Source organism: Hetaerina americana, unplaced genomic scaffold (assembly GCF_022747635.1).
Source record: "Hetaerina americana unplaced genomic scaffold, ioHetAmer1.1.p SCAF_3, whole genome shotgun sequence".
Lineage (NCBI taxonomy): Eukaryota > Metazoa > Arthropoda > Insecta > Odonata > Calopterygidae > Hetaerina > Hetaerina americana.
The window spans coordinates 47990276-48005350 of record NW_027286874.1 but is presented as its reverse complement, the minus strand read 5'-3'; the positions used below and the strand labels follow the sequence as shown (position 1 = coordinate 48005350).

General features: G+C 36.3%; 1 protein-coding gene across 1 annotated transcript in view; it reads left to right on the top strand.

Annotated features, from left to right (window-relative positions):
* LOC139691026 (intermembrane lipid transfer protein VPS13B-like) overlaps positions 1–15075 on the top strand; it is a 131958-nt gene that overhangs the window by 92749 nt on the left and 24134 nt on the right. Inside the window, exons 38-43 of the mRNA XM_071588744.1 lie at positions 1856–2040; positions 3087–3231; positions 5795–5950; positions 13785–14115; positions 14420–14502; positions 14733–14911. Coding sequence (XP_071444845.1) covers positions 1856–2040; positions 3087–3231; positions 5795–5950; positions 13785–14115; positions 14420–14502; positions 14733–14911 — 1079 coding nt within the window. The remainder of the gene's footprint in view (positions 1–1855; positions 2041–3086; positions 3232–5794; positions 5951–13784; positions 14116–14419; positions 14503–14732; positions 14912–15075) is intronic.

Sequence of the window (15075 nt, the reverse complement as noted above, 5' to 3'; positions counted from 1 at the left end):
ATTTAATTTTCAAATTTCCACTTGGATTTGTGCAAAATAGCAATTTGAGAATACTTTTCATAGCCTGTTGCTCAGGCAATACATCCTCATCTGTAATGGTTCTTCTCCTTTACTTCTCGAACCACTTATGGCTCCCTTTAACTACTTGTTTGGTCATTGATTATTCAGACATCTTATCAATGAGATCGGCGAAAATCACTTTCCCCTTCTCACAAATTATATTTTCATTAATTGAGTTGCATTACAATTTGTTTTCCTTAATGCATATGAAAAGTGACCTTTCAATATGGTTGAGAATACGTAATTGTTGTGTAAATACTCTAGTCACTCTCTTTGAAGCATCCATCTCCATAGTCTTGTACTTGAAGAAAAGGCCAATGGTTCATTTGTCAACCGATTATTGATGTTTGTAATAGATCAGCCATGCTCACACCTTCTTTTTGATTTTCAATGACTGCTTATCGTTTCAACTGTTATTTTTTATTTTTATTCACTTATGGTTTTCTTCTGACGGACTTTCCTTAGGGGTCAATTTTAAAACTATTAGCACAAAATATTATTAAAATTTGCCCAAAAAAACCTATGTTTATACGTAAGTTTGGAAAAAATGTGTGATTGCTGGCGATGCTAAGATACTGGTGGAACGATTGCTAGAGACAAACTGCATTAGCAGTTGTGCTATGAATCCGTGAAATTTTCTCCTTGTCACTCGCTTTATGAAAAGATGCTCGTTAAACAAGTCATTTTTGAGACAAATATTTTTGCTCGTCATGCGAATAACTCTCTGTGTGGGAAATCACAGTCCCACTAATTAATGCAGGTTGTTACATGTAAACATTCTCTCAAGCAAGTAGTGGAATATTAACATCTCGTAGAGGAACACATTTCAAATCAAATAGAAATTAAAGTTAAGTCCCACATAAGAAATATTAGACATTCTGTAAATTTTGTGGTCCTTATACCTATTTATTATGATGAATTTTATTTTTGTGTTACTTTTAGTATTTTCTTTTCAGGTTCTCCTTCCTATCTGGGCATAATCTTCAAAATCCAAAAAAGGATTATACCTGTTATGAGCAATGCTCCTAGTAATGCACCATGTACTCTGTAAAATATTTATTAAGAAAATGTTTGGAATTTCCCAATGTGGGTGGCATGAAGTATGGATTTAATCATTAAATGCCACATTGTTTTATTGTGGATATTTAATGTCGCGGATGTCCTTCTTATTGTTATTAATTGATAAATGGATCAACATAATGATTTATACTCAAAATAAGAAACAGATATTTGATCAATTCATCATATTCTCCCTTGGCTAAGACCCAGGAGTCTGTGTAATGCATCACTGTTTACTGAACTACCTTCTTCTGCATGGTGCACTATTATTTCAGCATTCAGAAGCTTTTTTTTGGCTATCAGCTAAGCCTTTTTACTGTCTATGAATTTCTCGAGACTGACCCTAGGGACTTGTTATTCAAGTAAAATGGATATAATTATGAAAATGGGTACTCTTTTCTGTGCTTTTAATATTTTATGACAAATTTTGTGGTATATTATCATCTGATGATAAATAAATATTATGACTATGTTTATTTAGAATCATGATGATTGTTATTTAGTAAGTAATTTGCTTTTTACAAATGCATGGTATTATAGAGTAAAGAAATTTAATCATTCCATTCTTTACTCAATAATGGTGTCTACCATTCTGGAAAACTGGTAGTTCCTGAGTAGTTTGGTAGAGGACACTTCACGAATGATTTTATCCAAGTACAAAGTCTCTTAAAAATAATTTCTGCCGTCATAGCAATAAATGTAATCTCATTATTGAAACTTAATTTGTATATCATAGGCGCAGATGACTTTAATAGATACTGGTAGCTCAGAGTTCAAAACTGCAGCTTTCAACATTTTTTGCAAACCTGTGACAATCCATTTTGGAGCAGCTCCTGCCCATACATTTTTCATGTCCATGCAGCTATGGAAGGATGTTCTTAAATCAATGTCTGAAGATGAAAAAGCAGCTTCAAATAGCAGGTAAGAAAAACTTCTTACAAATGCATATACATTGATTGCATACCGTAAACTTTTGGCAAGATATGAAGAAATTTCTTGTATTGCACCTTGTGGATTCCAATTTAAGCCTTAAAAATTGAAATATTTCAAGAGTCAGACTTAATTTTGGCAAATATCAATGAAAATGGTGTTCGTAATTGCCTCCAATGTAATATTTAAAGTATAGTTGGAAAATGGGACTATTAAGTGCCAATCTTACCCCAACAAAGTCATTAAATAAATAAGTGCTTGTTGCAAAAAGTATGTATGTACCTGTACCTGTTGGCACTCTGACTACATTTTGAATTAAGTTACATGGTGTCGGGGACCGGGATTGGTGCGGTGGCTATCGTACTGGCTTCCCACCAAGAGGGCTCGGGTTCAAATCCCGGCGGTGTTGATTATTTTTCAGCGGTATCTCGATCCCTACTTGAGGTGCTTTGTGGAGGGCACTTTGAGTGAGTACGCCGTCCGTCGGATGGGGCGTTAAGCTGCGGACCCCTTGGCGCCTTTCGCAAAGAGTAGGCTAATGCCAACGCCAGGTTTCTCTCCACCCTTCATCCTTTCCTGTCCATCCCAATGGCGCAAATGACCTCAGCTGTCGGTCGCCTCCCCTAAATACTACTACTACATGGTGTCACACTTTTTAGCACATGCATATATGTACCATTCCTTTGCAGGATTCCTATATATCATTGTCCCCATTAATACTGTAAAATATGCTGATAATTTTCATTATTTATGAATATTGCAATACATGCACTGTAGTTATGAGACCTTTTTGGATGAGAAAAACAAAATATCTGTATAAAAATAAAATTACTTTGCTAAAAGTTTAACAAATTGAGGTAATAAGTAGGAAATTTTCCTGCCTCAGAAAGATATTACACCATGTGTTAATATATGCAGAGAATAAATGAATGACAATAAATAAGTGCAGAAAATAGTCCTCGGTGAATGAATTCATCCTAGTGTTATTTTAGAGTTTTATTCTCACTCAGCTCATATGTGTTACTTTATTTTTTCAGGTGTATGATTCTGGTTACCAGATACTTAATATGCAATGACACAATGCAATCAATCCGTTTTGGCCAGGCAGGTTCCAGAGAGAGCATTCAAATATGTAGCCGACGGTGCCATTTTTATTCGTGGTTCTCACAGACTCTGAAACAGGTTTGTAATGAAACTATAAGTACATGTATTATTCATTGATAAACTTAATTATTTAGATCCTTAAAATGCATTCATTATTGTCAAAGCAGCCCTTATTATTGATGGAATTAAATTAAAGGCATTATGTTTTTCTCCTGTGGTAATTCTTCATACACATCATAATTGTAGAAGAAAGCTATTAATGGTTCAACTTCATGTAGAAAAGAGAACCTTGTTTTTCTAAATTTAGCATATCTACTGGAAGTTTCTTCTTGAACTCTGCTGTTCAAATCTATTTGTGAAAAAATATTACCTTTTGCTAGCCTTTTGTTGGCGTTGAATGAGCAGCTTTATGAGAGAGATTTTGGGAGAATATCCATCATGTCACACCCATTGTTTGTCTGTTGTTTGGATGTTCTATTAATCTTGTTGCTGTTAAAATCTGGGCCAGATAGTCAAAGATTAGCCTTATTTTATACAATGAAAGTTAATTTCCATTCTTTCAATAATTATTTATATTAACCTACTATTACATACTTCTTTTGCATTTATCTCTTATGCATACCTGTATATATGTACTGTTCTGCATGTGCTCTTCTTAGCATCTAATGAATGGTGCTGAAAACATTCTTGTACATTCTTGAACTTCTTAAATGTTCCATATAATTTGCAACAATATCTTACAGTTTATAAATTTTTTATATGCCTCACAGTTAAATAAATTGAAATTTTCTGCTGGACACTATGGTTACAATATATGATAACTTTTGGGTGCATCGTTCTTCCAGGTACATTAGTCTGGCTCAAGTAGTTGTGAAAAATGTATTTGCCTTATTGGACTAGAAAAAAATACATCAATGACCAGGAGAGTTGTCACGAGACTTGAGCATTAGTTATATAATGAAGTCATTTGGGATTTGTATTATTGTATTCAGTTACATTGCGGTGGAAATAAAGATATCAGTAATTGCAATCCTTTTTATTCTTATTCCAGCTCTGAGCTTTCATTCAAGTCTTGAATGTTCAAATGTTCATCTCTGCAATAAGTTGCAGTTGCAAATTTTAAGGTGACTGATGACTGAGGTCACATAGCACTACAAAGTGAAAATGGAAAGTCAACTATGATGACATAGCATCTGTTTTGGTTGGGGTTTGAACTGTGATCCCTGAGTTAGCTAAAAGGTCTGTTATCTACTTAGTAGCATGGTTCAACTTAAACATTGAGAAGCTTTCAAATTGGAAAACTAAGCTGAAAATTAGCTGTAGACTCAGATCATTTAATTAACTCTATTAAACTAGGATCAGGGTGGCTTAGTTCTTGTGTAACTTGTTTTTTGATTTTGATATTCGGACATTACTGTTACTACTGGTTGTATACCTACTTCCACTAATGTCATATTTTAATTTTTTCAAAAAAATTGTATTACACTGAAACTGTCTATGCCCTCAAACCATAAATGGGCAGTCATTATAATGATTTCAGTGGATTGAACCACCATAATAGTTTATAAAATGATCTGAACCTACAGCTAATTTTGAGCTTATTTTTCCAATTTGAAACCTGCTCATGATTTAAGTTGAACCATGCAGCTCAGTAGGAAACAAGCCTTTCAGTTAACTCAGGAATTACCGTTCAAACCCCAACTGAGCCATTGATATTGTGTTTTGATTGTTGACTTACCATTTTGAGATCTTTCTCTGTAAAATAGTCATTTACGAATGCGATAACCTCCTCATCCAAGGAAAAGCTCTGTTCTCCAAGTGAAATATTGAGGTTTGGAAACAGGAAAAAGTTGTTGGGGACCAGATCTTATGAATTAAATGAGTGGGCCACCAATTCAAAGTGTAATTCCTTAATTTGAGCCATGGCAACTGCCTAGGTGTGAGCAGGTGCGTTTTCCTGAAAGAAAAGAACCCTATCTTCTTCTTTAAAAGTTGTTTTTTTGCTATTTCTACCTTCAGCTGGTCAATTTATGATGTGTAATTCTTTCCCATTATTGTTTTACCTTTTTGAAGATAACTGATGAATATAATTCCATGCCTATCCCATAAAACAGTCACCATCACCTTCCCGGCTGATGGAATTGTCTTCACCTTTTTTGGAGCAGGTTCGCCCTTTGCTTTCCACTATTTTGACTATTCTGTCATCTCAGGAGTTAAGTGGTGGTGATTAACCAATATTTGGAATAGTGATTGTGAGTTATGTTCTAGTTTTACATTGATTAGTGATTGTAGATAGAAGCCTTAATGCTACGCGATTAGTGGTTCCTTCAATGCTATGAGCATTCTTGTTTAAGTGGAGAATTTAGGGAAACCTGTAAAAAATTGTTGAAAACTCAAAAAAATTTCTTGGGAAACCTGGATAACGAAAGGGAATTTGAAGAGGAGTGTGGAGTAAACACCTTTACCTATTTACTGCTCATCATAAATGATATATGCTTCATTGTCACCTACAATTTTATATTTCACTTGCAAATTGGATTGGTCCGATTGGATGCATATAGAGTAATGTATTCAATTTTGTACAGTAAACATAATGTATAAGAATGTATAAACTAATTTCTGTTATGTTTATATTTTCCAGGTGTTAACCTTTGCAATAGAGAAGAACGGAAAATGGATTAGTACACTGCCCCTATGCATTGACTATGAAGGTACAAAACTGTGTAAATGGCATAAAGACAACCCAGATGTTAATCTCTTCATTAATGTTGAATCATTGTCTGCAACCCAGAAAAAAGTGAGTAAATGTTTTCTCACTTTTGTGTTGTTCATGTTAATGGCTTTGTAATGAAAAAATTTTCTGCAATTATATGATAAAACATATTTTCATTGCCTTTTAACCATCCCAGTTATTTAAGTAACTGGTTACTTAAGTTTTTCCATTGTGGGCTGCTTATTACCCCAGCAAACCAAAAAGTGCTCAAAACAGTTAACTCTTGATCACATGTTTGTGGATCATCTATTTTGCGGCTTATCTGTAATACTCTCTTCCTAGCACTTTGAAATTTTAATTAACTTTAAAAAAAATACAATTTTGAAATACCTGGGCTTTCTTAAAAGTTTTTTATTTCACAAAATATGAATTTGGTGATAATATTTAATATTTTAATTTAAACACTTTTGTATATCTGCACTTCTGATTATTGTTTCCCTTGCATTCATTGGTCATGAGAATTCCATATTCTTCTTTAAGGCAAGCAAAAACATAGTTTTACTATGCAACAAGTAAGTCATAAATTATCTGCAATGCATTATTTTATGAATATGAATTCATAACAGTGATCCATTATTAAATTTCAATTTTTGCCAGTCATTTGTTTTAGTTGGCTACATGATTGGTTTAGCTTTCCAAGAAAAATACGTTCTGCTATTCACTTTATCGTAGTTCTGTGTCCTTGTTAAACTATGATTCTACCCTTCTAAAATGGTCCAACTATCAGAAAAAATGTGCTTTCCATTGCTAAAAATTCAAATTAATCACGTGGAATGAAAAAGGAGATTTTCAATGCATATTCTTTTATATCGCAACCATATTTGTTTTTTTCACATATTCTTTTATATCGCAACCATATCTGTTTTTTTTCAACTATCTCTCTTTGTCTTACTTGCTTCGTCATGCATCCATTAGCGTAGATAACTGAAAGTAAACTGTACTTAATTTAATGCTAGCATTGTGTCTGATAAGCATTTGTTTAACAATGGTCATTCATTGAACATGTTACCGTGCACTCTGATTTGTCCTATAACAAATGCAAGATGTCCAGATATTTCTTGTTGTTGTCCACCACTTTCCTTAAACTTTCATTATCTTCTTCAAAACAGAAGCACTCATCATCTTAAAATGAAATGTCTGTTTTATCCATTAGCAGGAAGGCTCTGAATGCACTTTGAGGTGGATAATACAATCTCATTAGTTTAAAGGCTAGTTTAGACTAAATTTAGGCTTTAAACAAAAAGATAACTCAATTCAGGTTCAGGAGACCCTTACCTATTAGTATTCACTCTGAAAAATGTATACATATTCTTTTCATATTAGAAAACTGCTGGCTAATACTGTCAACCCCAGGTCTTAACTTTACGGTGGCATAAATAATCGGGAAAGTGGAAATTGTTTTGCCTCTTTTTACCCTTGCACTGGGTTATCATCTATGAAAGACATAGGGTATCAATTATAAGGCATTAGGTGTAATTAAACAGTTCTGAAAAGAAAAATGATCAAGTGTATTGGTGCTTACAGGGGTGCATTTTGTGAGTACAGGGGTGAATTGGCTATGGTGTATGTGGATACATGAGTTATGAAAATGTATCAGAATACTTGTGATTTGGTTGTGTTGGCTACAGGGTGCCATTGGCCACTGGCTGTGTAGGTACATAATTACATACACTGTAAGCATCAAAAATGTTTTTGTGTACCTTTGGAAGGATAGTATTAATTGTATTTGGTTATAATTTAGGATATTAGTTATTCACTTTTGACAAATATTAATTCTACCACTGATGGACATTTCATCTGCTGTCCACTTCTGCGAATTTCTTGATCAATCTTTTGTATTGTAGAGTTCAAGGGCATATGAGACAGGAGATATTAATTTTTTGACTATTGAAGGTTGGTTTTTAATAATTTAAAAACTCCTGTACTCTTGTGCTAATTGGTAGAAAAATGCTGGGAATGGGTCCGATGCTTAAACAAGTATGATCAAAATTCAGAGGAAAATCTTTAGAATTTTGCAGCACCTTGTGTTTGCTTGTGTTTTTTTAACCATTTTAAAGTCATTGCACTTTTTGTTGCATCAGAATATTTTAAGAATCTTACATTGGAATGAGAACCTGAAGCTGAGCAGAATACTCATGTACTTAGTACCTTTGATATCATGCAGGTGATCTTCCAGAATGTGAGATTCCTTGTTGCTGCATTATTTCAATTTTTAAATCTTTTCAAAGAATCCATTTTCCATCTTTCATTGTGGCAGCTTTAGATTTATCATCCAGATTTTTTAACAACTTGCCTTTGGTGATTCTCCAAATTTTAATTCTCCTTCTCAAAGTAATCCCAATTGAATGCAATTTTCCAGTCTTTTAAGACACGGTGGAAGCCATTTTTTGATAGGTCCTTCAAATTGCCTCACCAGCCTTGACCATTGCTGCTGGTAATGTGAGGAAACACTTTCCATGAAAATGTTTCCTCACAGTGAGGAACTGGAAAAGGCCATATGAGTCTGGGACATAGGTGTAACATGGAACACACACTACATTTATTTTTGTGAGGTGTTTGAAAACATTATTTGATATGCAGGCCTGCATTATCATGGTGCAGTGCCCAATCTGTTGCTTTGAAATGTAGTCTTTTGTGATTAAAATGGCCGGGAAGAATTTTTAGGACACCTCATTAATGTGCTTAATTTCCAGTTGTGTGTGCTGGTGCGACATGCTGAAACACATTCCCTGAATGTGGGAAAATGATATCACAACTTTCCCAGCGGAAGCCATATCTTTGACTTTTTTGGTGTTGGTGATGCTAGAGATTTCCGCACAAAGCTTTGCATTTTGCTGTCAGGATTGAAATTCTGTGGCGAGTCAATTCACCTTCAGGAAAAACTCATCATCCTGTGACATTAACTTCAGCTGTGAACAAATCTGTACACTAGCATCCTGTTATGTTGAATGAATAGTCTTGGAACCTACCTCACACAATCACATCTCATGTACAGTTTTTCTGTTGCCAAAGTATGGGATGTCCCATTGAAATTATCAATATTTCTGATGGTGCTATCAGTATTACTTGACATTCTTCTCTCATAATAGCAGCAGTGGCATTAATTTTTGCTTCCATAGGAGCAGTGACAGGAGCTTTGGGTGCCCCTTCCTTTGAAATTAATTGTCTTCCATCTTAAAAAATTTTAAACTATCTTCTAGCTGTCCTATAGGGAAGAGCAGGCTCTTCATAAGCCTCTTGTAGTATTGCATTGGCCTCAGTTGTTGATTTGTACAGGTGAAAGCAAAATTTCAATGTGGTGTATTGCTTGTCATATGTTATCTCCATTGTTGGCATAGGTAAATTGAATAAGTTTAAATTTACAATGACTGCTGTTGAAATTAAATTTGAAACACTTTTTAAATTTCAATATGAAGAATTTACATCAAGTGACGCCAGAAACTGTTTTATTTAATGACTGCTGCTGTTACAATACTTAAGTCAAGTCAATGAAACATATTAATTACACATTAACCGACCAATACGAGGTCTGTTCAAAAGGTTCCTGAACTTTTTGGATAGAACACCTCCGGTTGTTTATTTTTTAATCTGCTTGGTGGAGTTGTGTTCACGAAAACTAAGTAACAGCCTTCAACCACTTTGTTGATTAAGTTATGGCTGTTTATGTGAAGGGGTGATAATGGAGTGCAGCAAAAAATTGGATCTGCAGAAATAAGCTCTTTTAACGAGCAGTTTTGTTCTGTGAAATTCTGTGTGAAACTCTGCAAATCCTTAACGGAAACTTTTGAGTTGATTACCAAGGCTTATGGTGAGGATGCTATGAAATGTACCACGTGTTAATGAGATCCATGCTGTACCTGGCTGAAAAAGTGGCGGCAATCAGTGGAAGACGACAAGCATTCCGGAAGACCATCAACACTGACTAATGACCCCCACATCGAGAAAGTGAACGATCTCAAATCTATGTTTGACAGTCAGGGTACTTGGAGAAGATTATTGCATCTCGATTGGTTCATGCTATGAAATCCCATAAGTAAAATTGTGGATGAATCAAGTCGGGGCCAAATTCATGCCTCGCCTGATGATAGCAGACCAGAAACAACATCAAGTTGAAGAGGATGAGCCCTAAAAAGGCGTGACAAGTTCACGCGAATATCAAGATGATGTTGACTTTTTTTATTCAAAGGGGGTTGTGCATCACAAACTCCTAACTAAAGGCCAGACATTCAACACTGGGGCTTATGAAATGCCTAAGAGGTAGTCAGGCAAAAATGGCCCAAACTTAGGAGCAGCGAGTGATCTGTTTACAATGGCAAAATGCAGGCTCATTCGTCTCTCACAACTCATGAATTTTTAGCCATAAACAAGACCGCTTTGATTCCCCACCCAAATTACTCACCAGAGCTGGCCCTATGTAACTTTTCTGTTCCCTAAACTAAAAACCCCATTCAAAGGAAAAAGATTTTCCACCATTCCAGAGATAAATGGAAAAATTCAACGGAGAAACTTTGAGCATTCCAGGACTCTTTCAAAAAGTAAAAACCTCCTTTGGGGCTTTTACTTTTTGAATATTAGAGTATATGTTGGGGAGGAGACTTAAGGGGGACCCTGACCAATCCTTTGTTTAGTGAAGTATATTTTTGTGATAAAAAAGTGATAGGACCTTTTGAACAGCCATCTTATGACATTATTATTATTATTATTATTATTAGGTAATCTACCGGTTAAGGTAGGTTTTTGGAGGGACGTAATTATTAATTAAATAATTTGTGGCCCCTAGCAAAACACAACATCCTACTCTACATCAGGTCCCTCTTCAGCTCTGAGTACTTTCTTCCTCCCTTCATCCCATCCAACATCCCTATCCTGTTCCTTCCCCTTCCTCGTTTGCCTAACATTCTCCCCTCAATTACAGTCTTCAACATCCCACTGCCGGTCAGGTCAATACCCCCTTCAGCCACTTTTCCTGCCTCCATAGGATTTCTCCCAACAAACCCCTCTCTTCGCCCACCATACCAAGTACTTCCTCGTTTGTTTTCTTCTCTGTCCATTTCGCCTTCTCCATTCTTCTCCACACCCACATTTCAAAAGCCTCCAGTCTACATCTATCCTCCTGTTTCAATGACCACGTTTCCGCGCCGTGCATAGCTACGCTCCATACCAAAGTTTTTATGAGTCATTTCTTAACATCCCTACTCAACGTCCCCGTCATCAACTCCCTCCTCCTTGTGAAAGCCTCTTTGCCTAGCGCAATTCTTCTCCTTACGTCCTTACCACTTTGACCGTGTCGGTCCAAAACACTACCGAGATACGTAAACTGTTCTACCTGCTCTAGTTTTTGTCCTCCTATTTTAATGTTTAGCTTAGCCTTTTTCTTTCTAGAGAATCGCTTAACCTTTGTTTTATTAATATTGATTCTCATCCCATACCTGTCGCACTGAATTTCCAATTCACTAAGCAATGCTTGCAGCCCCTTGGCTGACTGACAAACTAAAGTCTGGTCATCAGCAAACCTAACTGATTTTACGAATTTTCCGCCCACCTTCATTCCTATCTCCAGTTCTTCCCATGCCTCTTTAATCATTTCCTCTGCATACAGGTTAAACAGTTACGGTGATAAAAGGCAACCCTTCCTTACACCTCTTCCTAACACTGCCCAACCTGACTCCCCATTCCCCACTTGTACCTGAGCAGTCTGAGACATGTACAGGTTGCGGATTAGCCTCCTTTCCCTCCAATCTATTCCTATTTTCTGCAGAATACCCATTAGTTTTTCCCAATTCACTCTATCAAATGCTTTTTCGAAATCTACGAAACAGGCAAATACCTCCTGGTTGTGTTCTATATTCCCCTCGATTAATAATCTCATTACTGCAATGGCATCATGCGTACCTCTCCCCTTCCTAAACCCAAACTGATCATCTCCTAAGTAATCATTTGCCCTACTCTCTATCCTTTTTTTTATGATCCTGAGAACAACCTTAGCTGCGTGGGATATCAAACCAATTGTCCTGTAGTCCTCACATGATGAAGCCTTTACCTTTTTCGGAATAGGAACTAAAACTGATTTCACAAAGTCTTCCGGCCAGATTCCTTCCTCATAAATACTACGGATTAGCCCATATAGCCTCTTCCTCCCACATTTTCCTAAGCCTTTTAAAAGTTCCGCGGGAATGTTATCCACCCCCACGGCCTTATTTAGTTTCATCTCCCCTAATGCCCTTCCTATCTCATTGTCTAGTATGCCTGGACCTAAGCTATCTTCCTCTACTTCATGTTCCTTTTCTATGTCTAACTTTGTAAGTCTAAGCTCTTTACTATACAGTTCTTCTATATATTCCTTCCATCTCTCTTGGATCTTCCCTGCGTCAACTATTACCTTACCCGCCTTATTTCTAACTGCTATCGTTGATCTCCGTTTCTTACTTCCTGATAAAGATTTAACTTTGCTGTACAGCGCACCGATTTCACCCTTCCTCTGCAGACTTTCCATATCCTCGCACTGCATCTTCCACCATGCTTCCTTGGCTTTATTTGTTGCCCGCCTCAATTTATTGTTCAATTCTTTGTACTTCATTTTGCCTAATTCTGTATTGACATTCTTCCATTTTCGCCGCTCATCCATCTTTGTAATCATCTCATCCGTGATCCATGGTTTCCTAGTCCTTTTAGCGTTAATGGTTCCAATAGTGTCTTTTGCGGCTTTAGACAACCCTTTCTTGATACATTCCCATTTTTCTTCAATAGTACTTAGCTCTTTACCATCCTCCATGATTTCCTCTACCGCCTGTTTGTATTCCTTCCTTTTCAAACTATTTAATGCTTCTGCATTCCATTTTCTGACTCGCCGCCCCTGCCTTATCTTTTTGAAACGGACGCTACATTTCATAACCAATAAATTGTGGTCAGAGTCCGCATCCGCTCCCGGGAAGCTGTGCGAATTTACCATACTGTTCCTAAACCTGTGTCTAACCAGGATATAATCTAGCTGATACCTTCCTGAGTCACCTGGCATTTTCCATGTATACCTGCGTCTTTTGTGGTGTCTAAACCAAGTGTTGGTGATGACTAACCCCTGTCTCCTGCAGAACTCAACTGCTTTCTCCCCGCGGTCATTCCTCGTGCCTAAACCGTAGTCCCCGACCTCGTCACCATCTCTTCCTTCGCCTACTGTCGCATTCCAATCCCCCATCACTATCAAATGTTTCCCTGCAGGAACACACGCGATTGTCCTCTAACTGATTGTATATCCTATCGACCTCTTCTTCCTTATGGTTTCTCGGTGGCATGTATAATACCTGAATAATAACAAAGTTCGTCGGTTCTGCTTTTATCTCTACTAGTAGTATTCTATCCGTTACCTACTCTATGTTGACTACGCTTCTTCCTACCTCTTCATTTAATACTATGGCAACCCCTCGTTGGCTCTCGTCCCCACCGCTGTATATTATTCTATACTTATCACTCCAGTAATCCCCACTATCTTTCCATCTCACCTCGCATAGAGGTGACATAGCATAAATATTTTAGCAATAACTTATGTGAATAAATAAATTTAGGATTACTCTTTATTGTACTGCACCCCTCCTATGTTCTTCGATCATTGACATTGGCAGGGATATCTCTGAAGAGAAGTCTTATTATTTTACTTTCGAACTATGAAGTTATTTTCAAAAATATTTTTTCCATGTCTCCAATGATATTGAAGTAATTCAGACTGTTAATCCTTGTTAAAACATATTATATTTGGTTACTGGAACAAATGAGTTAAAAGTATCTTTATTTTGAAATTTTATTTTTAGGACTAACCTTAAGTACATATCTTTATTTTAAAACAATTTTGTCCCATAAAATTTAGATAACCATCTTGGGGCAGCTAATAGTGACCAATCTATTGATGGAGCCAGTGGACCTACAAATTCCTTTTGTCAGTTGGCAGCTGGATGATGACTGTAGTACAGCAGAGGAGAAACAAGAAAAAAAAGAAGTCACTCAAGCCCTGGTGGTACCAGTTGGTGCCAAAAGTACTCCTGCATCAATTCTTCCTCCATTGCTCACCTCTACTAAAGATTCATATTTCAGGATAAGATTCCAAGGAACAAGTGATGCATTAACAAATGGGGCTTGGTCTGGAAAAATTCCTTTATTGCCTGAATGCAAGAGAGGCTTTGTTCCATACCCAGTGAAAGGTAAATTGATTTGAATTAAGAACTTTAAATCTTTTGATTATTGTGATTTTTTAAAGATGTATTTCGGATTAAGTAGCTGCTTTATTAAGTTCTACGTGAATGTGTTCTCTAGAATCGATTAACTAGATGTTTACTGTAAATATTTTTTTTGTCTCTCTCTAATTATGTGCTTGATATAACATGACTGTGCTGAAGTTCATCTTCTCGTATTTGCTACAATGTTATCAAAATTTGATGTTGCAATTAGTGAATTTTGTACTGGCAAACCTCATAATTAGTGAATATTTTCATTATCATGTTTCAGTTCCTCTACATGAAAGAAACCATTACTATTGTGTGTGGTGCCGGGTGGTGTACCAAAAAGTAGAAAATATTAGTAGAATTTTGGTAAGTTTCAGTGAAATGTAATATTTAAGTTAATTTTGATATTTCTTTTAAGAGTTCCAAATTATCTTATTTCATCAGGGTGATATACCTAATCTTGGTGCTTGTTTTTGGAAATCCAACTACCCAGACGATTTTAAAGTAGCATTTTTTGTCTGATTTCATTGTTATTGGTATTTTTAATGGAAACCTAAATTAGGCAAAAGATATACATGCCAAGTTGATCTCCATAGGTGGTCCTGAGCCCACTGTTTGCTGTGAGATCATTTTTACCCATAAGTGCGGAAGTTGAAGTAGCCACTCCAGACATGAGAGTGACAATGCATACTGTTGCAAAGGGAAGAGGGACTGATCAAGAGCTATATTGTCCCGGCACAACAGAAACTAGCCATGTTTTAACGTTTAACTTAGAGTAAGTACAGTAGACACACTGCATGCATGTGAAATGTTAGGCTGTGTTCAAATTGAAAAAAAAAATTGTAGTGGTATATTGCATGTTGATGAAAATTAATTGCTGCATGCCAATTAGCATGAAGCTTCATAAAGTGTTCAAGTCACAGAAGCTCTGGCAAATGG